A 15,432-nucleotide genomic window follows, 5' to 3' on the forward strand; every position below is an offset into this window, starting at 1 on the left:
TTGCGCGGTTCTGGAAAAGAGTCAGGAACTTGCGGTTTTGGGAACTTTTCTTTTATTATTTACATAATTTCCCCTGAATTTCAGGATTACTCTTCCTCTGAAGGTTCCCTGTTAGAACAATACCACAGCGAAAATCCAGTACCAGTGCCTGTTCTCCCAGAGTAGTACTAATACCAAGCCAGACCTGTCATGTACCGCAGAAGAAATGCTATCACTCTGAGCGGTGAGCGAGATCAAGAGTTTCCATTTCCACCAAAATGCCAATGAAAATCAGGAGATTTTCACAAAGTGTTAGTATTTTGGAAAAATGGTCAAACAAGTGTGTGGAATTAAACTGGTTCATAAGGGTGCATTGGACTTTAAAAGTTCCCAAGGGGTTACAAAGCTCCTCTTATCCATTCTGGACCATTCTTGTGCAAAGAAAATGAAACATTGCCCCTCATTAGCCGCATTATGTTATAGCTTTTATTTATTTATTTATTTTTTTGGTTTGTTTTTTCACAAAATAAAAAACAAACAGCAAAAAAAAAAAAAAAAATAACAGTCCAGAAATAACGAATAAATACTTAAAAAATGGGAAAAATACAAAACGCTAAATAAGAGAAGCTAAACTACCAAAAAAAAAAAAACCTCTAAATAAAATAAAAAGCGCAAATTTCTTTCCTAAGCAGCAGAGCGAGGGAAATTAAAAGTTAAGAGCTTGGAGAAAATTCATTGGCAAAATTAGTCACTTCGCAGTTAAATCTATTCCACTTATCCCTAAGCACCATGCTTGGGACAAGGTCATTTAACACCCAAGACAAAAAGCCAAAGTACCCCCCACCCCACCCCATGAGCTGTGAACTATCTCAGCAGCATACGTTGCGGGTCCTGCCCATTTTGCTCTTCTCTCCTGTTGAAGCACCTAAGGCAACTGCCTCCTCTGCCTATCCTTTGGCCTGGCCCCGGCTAAGAAGCACCTCCTGAAACTGGGCAATGGCGGGACGGGAGCCCTAGTTATAACAGGTACCAGCTGTCTCAAATAATAGTTCTATTTTACTGAAGGAATGGGGTCCATTGGCTATTACCAAAATAAGTCTACTCATTTCTAAATTGTAGTGCCAATAATTTCGTATGATGATACAAAAGCTATACAGCCAACATGATGATTGAGTTGGATCTTCGGCATCACTTTGTGCTTCACAAACCTTGTGCTTCATCAGATATTGCTCTGCGAGAATTTAAAGTATAAAACACCCTAATTAAAATGTCTTTTAGCTGCTTCAGATACAAAACTGTTCACATTTTTGTGTACTTCTCACCACAATGTAATAAAACAGATCATCTAAAACCCTGATTAATCCACATTAAAGCAAGTACAGAGTGAAGAGCCTTCACATTGTGCCCTGATAACGGTGCATTGGAGGAGAATTTATCATCGACACTTTGAGCACATTAATACGAGACACCTCATTTAAGATATGATTGGGAAAAGTGCTTATTGTGTTTCACAGATTTCTACAGCTAGAAAAGGTTTCTATTAGCTAAACCCATGGATAAGAACATCAATTCAACACCCATAATACACTGGGTGACATAATACAGCGGGCTCTATTTGTATGTCTTGTGTTCACAATTCGGGAGTTCATCTAGGAGCTGCCCACCACTACGGTCCAGGAATTCTCCGTCCTTCCATACTGGAATCATAAAAAACATTTAAAAGTGAACTTACAAATAATATAAAATATGAAGTCAAACCAAAAATATGACAGTGATAATGCAAAATGTAATTTAAATATTACAAAATAAATACATTCAATTATTTAGACTAAAAACTTTTACGCTTCCTTTACCCATGGAGCTAAAATTTTCTGGCAATTCCCACCAAACATGTTCTTATTGAAAACAAAGACCAACAGACAGATGTAGTCCTGAGGCCACTGGGTCTAAAAAAAATTATATTTTGCAAACAAGAACATTTTAATAAAAAATATTAATTGTGTGTTGATTGAGGGGGAAAGGGGAACAAGCAAAAATATTATATGCTAACATTACATTTTGGCTTTAAATCAGTCCTTATAAAAAAAAAATTGTGATTGCACTTTGCTCCTTTCCTAAAACTGAAAAAAAAAAACTGTTAACTGTACAAAGCATGGGAAGCGTTTCTGCCTCCAAACAAGGCCAAAGAATGTAATAACTCACCTGGATATCGGCCAGCTCTTTCAATACACGAGCAGCAATTTTAGGTCCATTCTCCATTGTTGGGATATGTAAATTCTGGGGAAAACCAAAATACAAGGATTAAAAAATAGTTACAAATACAAATGAAAATATTACAAATCACTAAGCATTTTACTTGCACGCGGTTGCTCTCCGCTTTTTAAAGAGGTTGTAAACCTCCGAATTTTTGTTTTGAAAAAAAAAACACCTGAAAGACAAACACATAATGAGCTAGTATGCATCGCCTACTAGCTTATTATGAAATACTTACCTTAAAACGAAGCCCCGAAGTGCAGACCGCTCACCTCTCTCATGGGTGACATGTTCTGTTGCCCTTCTTCCGGGTTTGCGGCATCCGGCCATCTGATTGGCTGGAGCCGCGATTACGTCACTACCGCGCATGCGCGTGGGAGCCGACGGTCACGGCACGGGGCTCTGAAGGAACGGCACCAGCGGACGTTCCTTCAGAGCGCATGCGCCAGTGATGTCACTGGCTGCATTTAAGGTAAATATCTCCTAAACGGTACATGTTTAGGAGATATTTACAGTACCTATAGGTAAGTCTTATCATAGGCTTACCTATAGGTACAACTTGCAGAGGAGTGTTTACTTCCTCTTTAATAAAAATCATGCCGCAGGTTTGGACAACTCTAGTCTATTATTCTTTATAAACTGTAAAAAAAAAAAAATGATTTTAAAAACAATTTTAATTTTTTTATCCACCTTTATTCCATTTTTTTTTTTTTGGCTTCAAGAATATCGTTGTAGAGGCAGTTATTACATAAAAACGTAGCAATAAAATGAAATTAAAAAAATAGTTTGTCATTTTCTGTTTCTCATTAAATAAAAGCTTCCGCGTGCTCTCAAATGAAGATACTCTACAGTGTGGCACATCGAGCGGCATCCATATTGTCAGACAAACTGATGATATCTACTAGGGCTGAAGCAACTATTCAACATAATTGATTATAATCAATAATAAAAATAGTTGTCAACTATATTCATTTCTGATTAGTTGGTCAGACGATAAGTTGGCCTGCATACAGAATGAATTATTCGTTTACATGTCATGTCAGTATACGCAGTGCAGTGCACTGTCAATACATGTCAGTAAGGCTTCGTTCACATCAAGGCGTTGCTATTTTTACAGGCATTTTTCTGGCATTTTTGCAGCGTCTGTGTGCACGCATTTTGAGTTGACAAGTGACCAATGAAAAGCAGTAAAAGGCCTGCAATTTGCCAAAAAATAAGTTCTTGTACTTTTTTGAGCGACAGGTGTTTTGCCTAAGGCGACAGAACGCTCAGATGTAAACAGGGGCTATTGAAATGAATACAATTTGTCTTTGTTTTTAGAGCTAAAGGCTTAGATCAGAAAATCACCCAAAAATGCCTAGATGTGAACGGAGCCAGAGTGCCTGAGAACTTGTGATTGTGTGAGCAGCAATGCCTCATGGGACATGTAGTCCTGGCCAGGAGAAGGAAGTGATTTAAAGTGATTTTAAATGCAGAGGGGTTTTTTTTACCTTAAAAAAAAAAACCTTCTGTGACCATCTCTCCCCCCCCCCCACCAATAAATACTTACCTGATACTAATCTCAATCCAGTGTTGTGCCCAAAAGCCATTGGCTCCTGCTGCTGTCAATCAATTCCTGTTAGGAGGGAGCAGGGGGTGAGCCCGAGCAACACTGTGTGTGTTAATAGAAGCACGCAGTGCATCTAGGGATGAAGCTTGCATGAGTGCCCCCATAAGAAACAGCTTACTATGGGGGTACTCTGAAGGCAGGAGGAGCCAGGACCGAAAGTGAGAGACCCCAGAAAATGAGGTAAATAAAGGGCTAATTTTTGGTTTTAACCCCATCATGACAGGTGATAAAAAAACATGTTTCTGATACTCAATGTTTTAGTGACCGTAAACACAGTTAGCTTGCATCAAGCTACCTGCCTATGACAAGGGACTCTGTCATTCATAATATTATTACAGTCCTGTCTGAAAATCCGCAAAACAGTGTTTTAGGTCTTTTTTTTTTTTTTCTTTAAAAAATAATTTTGATCTCTGAGTCTGATGATTTGATGTATAAGTATATATTTATATATATATATATATATATATATATATATATTTCTGTTATTCTTAATGTGGATAACTGGTTAGTTATATTTTCCACTGCATATACTGTAGATATTCAAGAATATTTTTTTTAAAACTTTACATATTATCTAAATTGCACGCCAATTTTTATCAGATTTATTGAGTAATCAAAAAAAATTTAGACTAACTAATTAAACTCAATAACCTCACCTCATCCTTGTACTGTATAGTTCCAACTGGACACACCACACAAGCCGTGCCGGAACCGAACATTTCCTTCACCCGGTTTTCTTTCAATGCTGTTAATAATTCTTTCATAGTGATGTAACGCTCAGACACCTTAAACTCACCCTGTGAAAAGGCACAAAACACATGTCATATCAGGATACTTTAACTAGCTGTCTCTAACCTCTTGAATTCTGAATAAACCTGCTTGATGATTTCTGGCTTTGGATAAAATATTTTTTTATTACATTCTTAATTTCCTATAAGGGATCTACACTTTAAAAAAAAACAATGAACCTTTTCTTTAAACATTTCTGTCAAATTTAGCTACAGGGCCTTGAAAAAGTATTCATACCCCTTGAAATTTTCCACATTTTGTCATGTTACAACCTAAAATGTAAATGTATTTTATTGGGATTTTATATGATAGACCCATACAAAGTGGCACATAATTGTGAAGCGGAAGAAAAATGATAAATGGTTTTCAAAATGCTTTACAAATAAATATGTGAAAAGTGTGGCGTACATTTCTATTCAGACCCTCTAAATCAATACTTTGTAAAACCCCCTTCTGCTGCAATTGCAAGTCTTTTTGGATATGTCGCTACCAGCTTTGCACATCTAGAGAGTGAAATTTTTGCCCATTCTTCTCTACAAAAAAGCTCAAGCTCTGTCAGATTGGATGGAAAGGATCTGTGAACAGCAATTTTCAAGTCTTGCCACAGATTCTCAATTGGAATTAGGTCTGGACTTTGACTGGGCCATTCTAACACATGAATATGCTTTGATCTAAACCATTCCATTGTAGCTCTGGCTGTATGTTTAGGGTTGTTGTCTTGCTGGAAGGTGAACCTCCGCCCCAGTCTCAAGTCTTTTGCAGACTCTAACAAGTTTTCTTCTAAGATTGCCCTGTATTTGGCTCCATCTATGTTCCCATTAACTCTGACCAGCTTCCCTGTCCCTGCTCAAGAAAAGCATCCCCACAACATTATGCTACGGTGGGGATGGTGTGTTCAGGGCAGAGTTGTATAAAGTACTCGAAACCCATACTTGAGTAAAAGTACAAGTGCTCGATCAAAAAGTGACTTAAGTAGAAGTGGAAGTGCTCGATCAAAAAGTGACTTGAGTAGAAGTACTAAAGTATTCAACATTTTTTGTACTTAAGTATTGCAAGTAGTTTTTTTTTTTTTTAAATTTGCTACTCAAGTACTGAAAGTAAAAGTACCAGTAGTTTTGAAAAAAAAAAATGTTACTCATGTACTAAAAGTAAAAGTACAAGTACTGTGTTATGTAGTTATTAATGAAAGAAGTCAAAAGTTTGAACATCATATTGTTTTTTATTATTTCAAATGCAGCTTTTATTTATGCATACAGTAGCATTTATTTTCGTATGCGCTGATAATACACATGTTTTGAGCTTCAGGAAACCTGCCATCTACTGTTCTGGCAGTGGTCATTTTTATAATAGTAACGAGTAACTATGCAGCACAAAAAAAAAATATCAGAGTAGAAGTATTGAAATCATCGAAAAAATGTAGTGAAGTAAAAGTGGAAGTAGGAGAAAAAAGTTCTACTCTAGGAAAGTACAGATACCGCCTTTCGGTACTTAAGTACAGTAGTGAAGTAGTTCTACTTAGTAACTATACATCTCTGGTTCAGGGTGATGTACAGTGTTAGTTTTCTGCCACACATAGCGTTTGGCTTTTAGGCCAAAAAGTTCAATTTTGGTCTCATCTGATCAGAGCACCTTCTTCCACATGTATGCTGTGTACCCCACATGGCTTCTCGCAAACTGCAAATGGGACTTCTTATGGCTTTCTTTCAACAATGGCTTTCTTCTTGCCACTCTTCCATAAAGGTCAGATTTGTGAATTTTTGATTAATACTCTCTTTGCCCGGCCTGTCAGTTTAGGTGGATGGACATGTCTTGGTAGATTTGGAGTTGTGCCATACTCTTTCCATTTTCAAATGATGGATTGAACAGTGCTCCTTGAGATGTTCACAGCTTGGGATATTTTGTTTATAATCTAACCCTGCTTTAAACTTCTCCATGGTTGTAGCATGACAAAATGTGGAAAATGTCAAGGAAATTAATACTTTAGGTGCTTGGCTAAAGACAGGGAGAAATTTAGAAAAGTGCTGCAGTGCTCTCTGTGCTCCCAATAGTCTTCAGCTGAATGGGTTAACACTACCTCGCCTCCATCTACCAGGGAGCTGACAGGCCAATGGAGCTCAAGAGACTTTATGATCGCTAGCACTGAATCATGGCAGATGAAGTTCAGAAAGAAACTTTACTATGGCAGTCTATGGACCATTGGACTACAATTCCCAATGCGAGCCAGGTATAAGGGGAGAGATCTGTATTTTCACAGGCTCAATACCAAGGAATTTTCTCTTTGCTACAAGCAGATCGAGGTGTGCACATGGCTGCTCCTGTGTGCACATCAACCTGCTACTAGCCTGCAGCTCTGTGCTGAGGACTGGAGTCATTCCAGGCAGATCCAGAAGTGGGCTAACATCTGAACAGTGGGACCCAGTTGCTGTATCACTGGAACAGGTGAGAGGACACTGCTGCCACTAACCTGTTGCTGCTAGCAGAGACTAAGCACATAGAGATTTTGCCCATCTAACTAGCAGCATTATTTGCTGCATGCGGACTTTACTGGGACTGGACTCATGTGCACAACTATAAAGACTGGGCCCCAACGTTAGCCAGCTGAAGAACTAGGGCTAAAGACTTTACCTATTGTCCATAGTAAGAAGTGCCTATTGCCCATAGTAAGAATATAGCCTACTGTATACAGAGGAGTTATTGCAGCATTGATTATCATTGCTGTTACTGTTTTCTAATGCCAATACTTATTGCTTATTCTATGGATGACTGGGTTTACTCTGAATTTAGCTGCACAGAACTCCATTCTATGCTGCTATTGCCTAGTGATCATTTTGTCTAGTGAACTGTGATTAATCTAATCCAGAGGCGCCCAACCTTTTGAAGAGCGAGGGCCACTTAAGTGGCCACAATGAGCAGAGCGGGCAGATGACAGAACAGACATGGACATAGCCCGCTATACTCTATGGGCCCTCCAATCCGATCCACCCAGACAGAAGGGGACGGAAAGATTTTTTTTAGAGGATCGTTTGGAGGTAGGCGGGGGTAAATTGACACAAGTTTGTTTACATCTGCCCTTCCATAGAGGAGAATGGAGGGTCCGATTGGACCTTCTATTATATCCTGCAGGTGTGGTGCACTTTCTGAGAGCGCACCAAACTCGCAAGTAATAACAGAAGTCTATGGCTTGGTGCAGGTAACCCGCAAGTGCACTTCACTGCACCTGCAGATCAGTTTGAGAGTAGCCCAGTAACCAGTGCAGAACAGATATGTCTATATATACACTGTGATTTTAAAAAATATAATGACCTTTAATAATAATTTTCCATTCAAGAATTTCACTTGCTACAAGTATTGTCAGCTGTTGCTGTCCCAGGCTGAGTACATTTTGTATTCCCCCTCCCTGTGACAGGAGCCGCCACTATACAGGAAGCATCGGCTTATGCGGCTCTGGGCCCTCTGCAGCTGTGCTTCCTCCAGCGCTGGCTCCACTCAGAACACTGATGCTCTGGGATGGTGGGTCAGGAACCAGAGATTTGGGCTTACTGTCCCTCTATCCCAGAGTAGGATGCCACATCAGAGGGCTCGGTTAGGCACCCCTGATCAAATCCTTTACTTACTTATGTGCATAATGCTATTTACTGAAACCCGTGACAATATATTGGATTAATTTACCACTAACCAGTTTGATGTCTGTTTTTTGATATTGACCATAAGTTGTTTGCAGGGTATCTACATTTGTGCTCCCAGTAGCAGTGCAGTATCAATTTGCTTAACCTGGTGGTTCAGTAGGGCTAAGGTTGTTTTCAGAGTCGAGGCAGAAGAACAGAGAACCCAATCTACCAAGTGGTTCCTGCGGGGGTAATGCTACACTTGCAACAGAAAGGTTACAAACCCCATGAATGCAGTAAAATAAACTCTCATTCTGATTTGTAATACTGTACCTAAGCCTGGATTTAATGCATACTGCCATACCAGTTTTAGTATCCTGAGATCATAGAAATGGAGATCCATCTTAAATATCACAGCAATCTACTACCACCAGGGGTCATCAGTGTTCTCTGTATGCACTTTAGAGTATCTCAGAGCTTTATAAATATATAATACCGGTAATACTAGTGTGTGACAGTGGTGGGGACATTAGAGTATAAGCTCCTCTGATGAAAAGACTGATGTGACAGGCTCAGTGTTCTCTGTACAGCAGTATGGAATATGTCAGAGCTATAAAAATGTATAGTAATAATAGTGTGTGACTGTGATGGGGACGTTAGAGTGTAAGCCCCCCCCCCTGTACAGAGACGGATATGAATGGATTAGTGTTCTCTGTACAGCACTGCAGAATATGTCAAAGCTATATAAATGTATAATAATAATAATGGTGTATGACAGTGGTGGGGACTTTGGAGTGTAAGCTCCTCTGATGCAGAGACTGATGTGACTGCTCAGTATTCCCTCTACAGCACAGTGAAATATTAGGACAGAAAATATATACTGGTGATCAAAATTAGAGAAAAATTTATGAACACTTGATTTTTTCAGAAATAATGTAATCTTCATTGATAAACGTTTGATGGAATTTTTGTTGTGGCTATACCATGCTAATAGAACAGTGTTTTTCAAAATAACCAAGGCACTTCAACTAAAAAACATTTTATTTTGTAGAAAACGCAATGATCAAAATTAGAGAACAGCAATGAGTGTAGCACAGAGAACGATTGCAACTAAAATTTCTGAAGGTTACAACAATCAACAATTAGTCGGAAGTGTATAGGCCCTTTCTTTTGAATGACTTCAGCCATCTGCAGCCACAGGACATCACTAGTCTCTCACACTGATTTGGTGTGATTTTGTTCCACTCTTCTTCCAGTCTCTTCCCCAGTTTGGTAACTGTAGTGGGTTTCTTGGCCATAACTTTGTCGCCAAGGATTTTCCAGAGGTTTTCTAATGGGTTTAGATTAGGACTCTGGGCTGGCCATTTCATTATTTCAATGTTTTCAGCTTCAAGGAACAGTGGCGGAGCCAGAGGGCTAGCTGGGGTGGCAATTGCCACCCCAGACGAAGTCCTTGCCACCCCTGTTGCCACCCCGCTGAAAACATTACACTCATAGTTAGGGCTGAACGATAGTCGATGTGATATCGACTATCGTGCTGCGAGCGTGGGCGATAGTCACATCGCCGAACATACGATACTCAGTGGTTGTAGAAGGTAGCAGAACAGAGCCCGACATCCGTCCCACATGTTCCGCCTGCCTGCAGCTAGTTCTCCTGACTGAGCGGTGAGCAGCGGCGCCGTGAGCAGCCGCACAGCTAACCAATCACGCGTGCCTGCACACCTGATTGGTTCCCTGTGCCGCTACTCACGACATGATTTGTTCGCTGTGCCGCGCTCACCGCTCGGTCAAGAGAACTAGCTGCGGGGCAGACTGAACATGTGGGATGGATGTCAGGCTGTGATCTTCTACCTTAGTTAAGTCTCTCTGCATTGAAGGGGACACGGCATGCTGGTCACTACATTGATGGGGGGGTACGCTGGTCACTACATTGATGGGGGGTACGCTGGTAACTACATTGATGGGGGGTACGCTGGTCACTACATTGATGGGGGGTACGCTGGTCACTACATTGATGGGGAGGGCATGCTGGTTACTACATTGATGGGGGGCATGCTGGTCACTGCATTGAAGGGGACACGGCACGCTGGTCACTGCATTGATGGGGGGGCACGCTGGTCACTGCATTGATGGGGGGCACGCTGGTCACTGCATTGAATGGGGGCACGCTGTAGTAACTCTGCATTGAATGGGGGCACACTGCAGTAACTCTGCACTACTAAAAATCCGCGACGAAGAGGATCCTCCACAAAAAAATATCACCACCCCTTTGCCACCCCTGTTTTAAAAGTCTAGCTCCGCCACTGTCAAGGAACCGCTTTACCCGTTTTGCTACGTGACAGGGGGCATTGTCGTACATAAAAATTGCTGGCTAATTGGGTGATGAACGTAGGAAAGGAACTGCATGTTGTCGAAGAAGCTTCTGGTAAACATTTGCATTCACTCTGCCATGTTGCTGTATAAGAGGCCCAACTCCTGCAGAAAACCTCACCCAAATTATGACGCTTCCCCCTTCCCCTTTTACTGACTACTTTACACACTTTGGGTTCAGTCTTTCCCCAGTTTGACAAGGAACATCGGACCCAAATAAATTAAACTTGCTTTCATCACTAAAGTGGACTTTGGTCCAGTTCTCCAACAACATGCTCCTCAGCAAATGTTAGTCAAGCCTTTTGATTCTGCTAATGAGAGGTTTGGTCACTGCAGAGTGGGCTTTTAGTCCGAATTCTCTTAAACGGCGAGACACTGTATAAATTGACAGATCCTTACTCAAACAATCGCAGCTGCAGTGTTGAACTGATTGGCCATTGAGATTCTCCGCATTATCCTGTCCTCTCTTGCACTTGTCTTTCATTGACAACCAGCCTTCTTGGGAGACTTATATGAGTTTGTGACATTGTAAAGATGAAATATTCAATAAATCACAGATTTGGAATGACAAACTTCTCTTGCTTTGGCTCAGAGGGTCATCTCTTTGGCTTTCTTCTGGACAACCTTCTGCCCGAGGGTTTCAGTCACTTTAGAACGGCTCACCGTCTTGCAAACTCAGTGAAAACTGGAAAGTTATGCTGCCAGTTAAATAGGGTTTGTCAGATAATTAAAGAAATTAGTACAAGGTGCCAGATTAACACCAATACCAGGCTGGGAGGCATCTGCAAGTGTTCTCTAATTTAGTACAAGGTGCCAGATTAACACCAATACCTGGGAGGCATCTTAAAGTGTTCTCTAATTTTGATCAATGTTTTTTTGTTCTCTGCTTCAAAATATATGTAACTAATAAATACAGTGGGGATCGAAAGTTTGGGCACCCCAGGTAAAAATTTGTATTAATGTGCATAAAGAAGCCAAAGAAAGATGGAAAAATCTCCAAAAGGCATAAAATTACAGATTAGACATTCTTATAATATGTCAACAAAAGTTAGATTTTATTTCCATCATTTACACTTTCAAAATAACAGAAAAAAAAAAATGGCGTCTGCAAAAGTTTGGGCACCCTGCAGAGTTAATATCTTGTACTGCCCCCTTTGGCAAGTATCACAGCTTGTAAACGCTTTTTGTAACCAGCCAAGAGTCCTTCAATTCTTGTTTGAGGTATCTTTGCCCATTCTTCCTTACAAAAGTCTTCCAGTTCTTTGAGATTTCTGGGCTGTCTGTCACGCACTGCTCTTTTAAGGTCTATCCATAGATTTTCAATTATGTTGAGGTCAGGAGATTGTGAAGGCCATGACAAAACCTTCAGTTTACGCCTCTTGATGTAATCCCCCGTGGTTTTCGAGGTGTGTTTAGGATCATTATCCATTTGTAGAAGCCAACCTCTCTTTAACTTCAGCTTTTTCACAGATGGCAAAATTTGCTGAAATTTTATTGAATCCATTTTTCCTTCTACTCGTGAGATGTTCCCTGTGCCACTGGCTGCAATACAACCCCAAAGCATGATTGATCCACCCCCATGCTTAACAGTTGGACAGAGGTTCTTTTCATTAAATTCTGTGCCCCTTCTACTCCAAACGTACCTTTGCTCATTCTGGCCAAAAAGTTCAATTTTAACCTCATCGGTCCACAGAACTTGTTTCCAAAATGCATCAGGCGTGTCTATATGTTCATTTGCAAAGTTCAAATGCTGATTTTTGTGGTGAGGACGTAGAAGAGGTTTTCTTCTGATGACTCTTCCGTGAAGACCATATTTGTACAAGTATCTCTTTATAGTGGAATTGCGTACCACAACTCCAGTGTCTGCCAGATCTTTCTGGAGGGATCGTGCAGTCAAACGTGGGTTTTGAATTGTTTTTCTCCCAATCCTGCGAGCTGTTCTGTCTGATATTTTTCTTGGTCTTCCAGATCTTGCTTTAACTTCCACTGTTCCTGATGACTGCCATTTCTTAATTACATTCCGAACAGAGGATATTGACATCTGAAAATGCTTTGCTATCTTCTTATAGCCTTCTCCAGCTTTGTGAGCGTCATTTATTTTCAGTTTTCTAGACAACTGCTTAGAAGATCCCATGGTGCTGATTGTTGGGGCAAGGTCAGATGAGTCTGGGCATTTAAAACCTTTGAGATTGACATCACCTGGTCTTCCCAGACGATGATTGAGAACAATCCATGACACTGGCAGGTCTCAGCCTTGCAAAGGGGGCAGTGCATGCTATAAATTCTGCAGGGTGCCCTTGTTTTTACAGAGGAGTACTTACCCATTTTTTGGCGAGGTCTAGTATACTATGCCTTGTAACTCCAGGAAGAATGATACCATCTAGGGGTGGAGTAGCCAGTTCTAGTTCTGCAAAGTTACAAAGTAATTCATTTAGTTATTTTAATTGCTGGCAATACAAAAACAGAATGTGAAGGTTAGTGAGAATAAAATAATTGCTTCAATTTAACAAATCATTTGCAGATTTTGAAACTTTGAGTTGCTAAAAGCATTGAGAATCTTTACACAATACATTGCGTCAATATTTCCTTTATTTTTTATTTTTTTTAATCATATCAAAAGCAAATTCTCTTTTATTTATTTCATCTGCACATCACTGAGTACTCAAACTGAACAGGATATTGCTTTTATCATGATCAGCTAGTTAAAGTGAATATTCACACAGTTTATTGTGTGAAGATTTCCAACTCATTTAGTAAATCAGCCTAGTTGTATATTGTATGCTCCCTTTGTCAGCTGATTCCTCCAATGTGCCATCACTGGCTGTACCACCTGTTGGGTCACATCTTTTATGAATGGGGTGCAGAGGACCGCCAGTTGTCACACTAGCAATAAATCCACCAGACTGAGGAAACCTCACCTAGGGGCTGCAGAATGAACCCAATACAAAATGTGAGAGATCAGCAGTTGCATAGGAAGACGATATGGGGATATCTAGTAAAGGGAAGTGTATTTCACTCCTCTCCTGTCATGGCAGCATCTGAGGAAGAGTTAAATATATCTCTCTGCACACATACCACTTCTTATACAGTAGATTTAATCAGGGCTGCTGTTAGAAATCATGGGGCCCTGTGCAGCATACCTGACAGGACCTCCTCTTTCTCTAAAAAAGATCAAAATGTTCGCTAAAAATACACTAAAATCATTAGCGTACACAAACACAACAAAATATATACAATTCCTAAAGGATACAACTGTATTGAGTTAATAAATAAAGCTCTATGTGTGAATGAGGTCTTGGGGATCATTCATATGGGCACTGTGGCCTATACAGTGTGAATCAGCAGTTTGCTTATATGGCTGGAGCTGTGTGCAGGCAACCTATATTATGCTATGGGGATGGAGGAGCTGTATAAACACAGCCACAGATCCTAATTTGACAGGCATATGGGTGCAGGTATAAAGCCCCAAACACAGACACTGTGCATCTGGGGTCACTCACCCACACCTGCTGCTGTGTTCTTACAGCCGCTGTATCCTCATTGAGTAACAGGTGGCTCCAGCCACATGAACGAACCACTTACTCACACGGCCAAGGTAGCTGAATGAGCCCTTAACCTCCCTGGCGGTATGATTATGTCAGGAATTCTGTACCAAAAGCGGTACAATTTTTTTCATGGAAATTTGTCGTTATGTATTATAGGCCTACAATTCTTAGTAATTACTGACTTAAACCTGACCAAAACAAGACTCTAGTAGACATCCCAGATGTGATAAATTTGAAACACAAACGAATTATAATCTAATCAATAATATAATTTTATTATATAATATATAATATATATATATATTATATTATATAATAAAATTATATTATTGATTGTGTGTATATATATATGTGTGTATATATATATATATATATATATATATATATATATATATATACGTGTGTATATATATATATATATATATATATATATATATATGTGTATATATATATATATGTGTGTGTGTGTATATATATATATATATATATACATACATATATATATATATGTGTATATATATATATATATATATATATACATACACACATATATATATATATATATGTATGTGTATATATATATATATATATACATACATATATATAATATAAATGTTATGTGTGTGTTTGTGTTTTGTGCAACGTTCAACGTTTGAATTTCCCTCCCTAGTTCCGCTCCCATGCAGCATTGCTGCTGCAGGGAACGGAACTAGGAAGTCATCACACCGACGGAGGACGGACGAGCGGCAGGGATCTCAGATGGCTGACGATCACAGCAATGGGAGATCATCGCTGGATCGCCAGGAGAAGGTAAGACACCGCTGCGCGCTCTGCCCATCCACCCCGAGCGTGACTCGGGGATACCGATAACAGCATGGAAAATCCACCCCGAGTCACGCTCGGGGTTACCGCTAGGCAGGTTAATTATGTTTTTTTACAATTTTATTTTCTATATTTTTTACGCTATGGAGAGAGGGTGAGAGCTTTTGTGAAACATCAGGGGTCTAAACAGTGAGTCTGTTTAGACCCCTGATGGCTCACTTTTGAGACAGAGAAAAATACTAAAGTGTTTGTTACCCTAAAAAACAAAAAAAAAATGGATCCTGTTCACTTAAAGCATGTTATACAGCACCACAGTTCTTGTGCTGTGTAACTGGGCCCCCTGTATGACGTGAAATACCTGGCTGATCCTGCCTGTCTATACCCTCCCTCCTGTAAACTGACCATGGTTTATCATGGCTGCTGAGCCCTGACACTGTGGTCAGTTTAGGTGCTTCTGTAA

General features: G+C 40.0%; 1 protein-coding gene across 2 annotated transcripts in view; it reads right to left on the reverse strand.

Moving 5' to 3' along the window:
* Positions 1-891: 891 nt before the first annotated feature.
* The window catches only part of BCAT1 (branched chain amino acid transaminase 1), a 110,301-nt gene continuing 95,760 nt past the window's right edge, over positions 892-15,432 (reverse strand). For both annotated transcript variants that reach the window (XM_082256142.1, XM_082256141.1), the window contains exons 8-11: positions 12,927-13,012; positions 4,498-4,638; positions 2,182-2,256; positions 892-1,676 (exon numbers count right to left, since the gene is read on the reverse strand). In XM_082256142.1, coding sequence (XP_082112268.1) covers positions 1,629-1,676; positions 2,182-2,256; positions 4,498-4,638; positions 12,927-13,012 — 350 coding nt within the window. In that variant the 3' untranslated portion in view covers positions 892-1,628. The remainder of the gene's footprint in view (positions 1,677-2,181; positions 2,257-4,497; positions 4,639-12,926; positions 13,013-15,432) is intronic.

The sequence above is a fragment of the Pelophylax lessonae genome, assembly GCF_965119305.1.
Source record: "Pelophylax lessonae genome assembly, chromosome: 4".
NCBI lineage: Eukaryota > Metazoa > Chordata > Amphibia > Anura > Ranidae > Pelophylax > Pelophylax lessonae.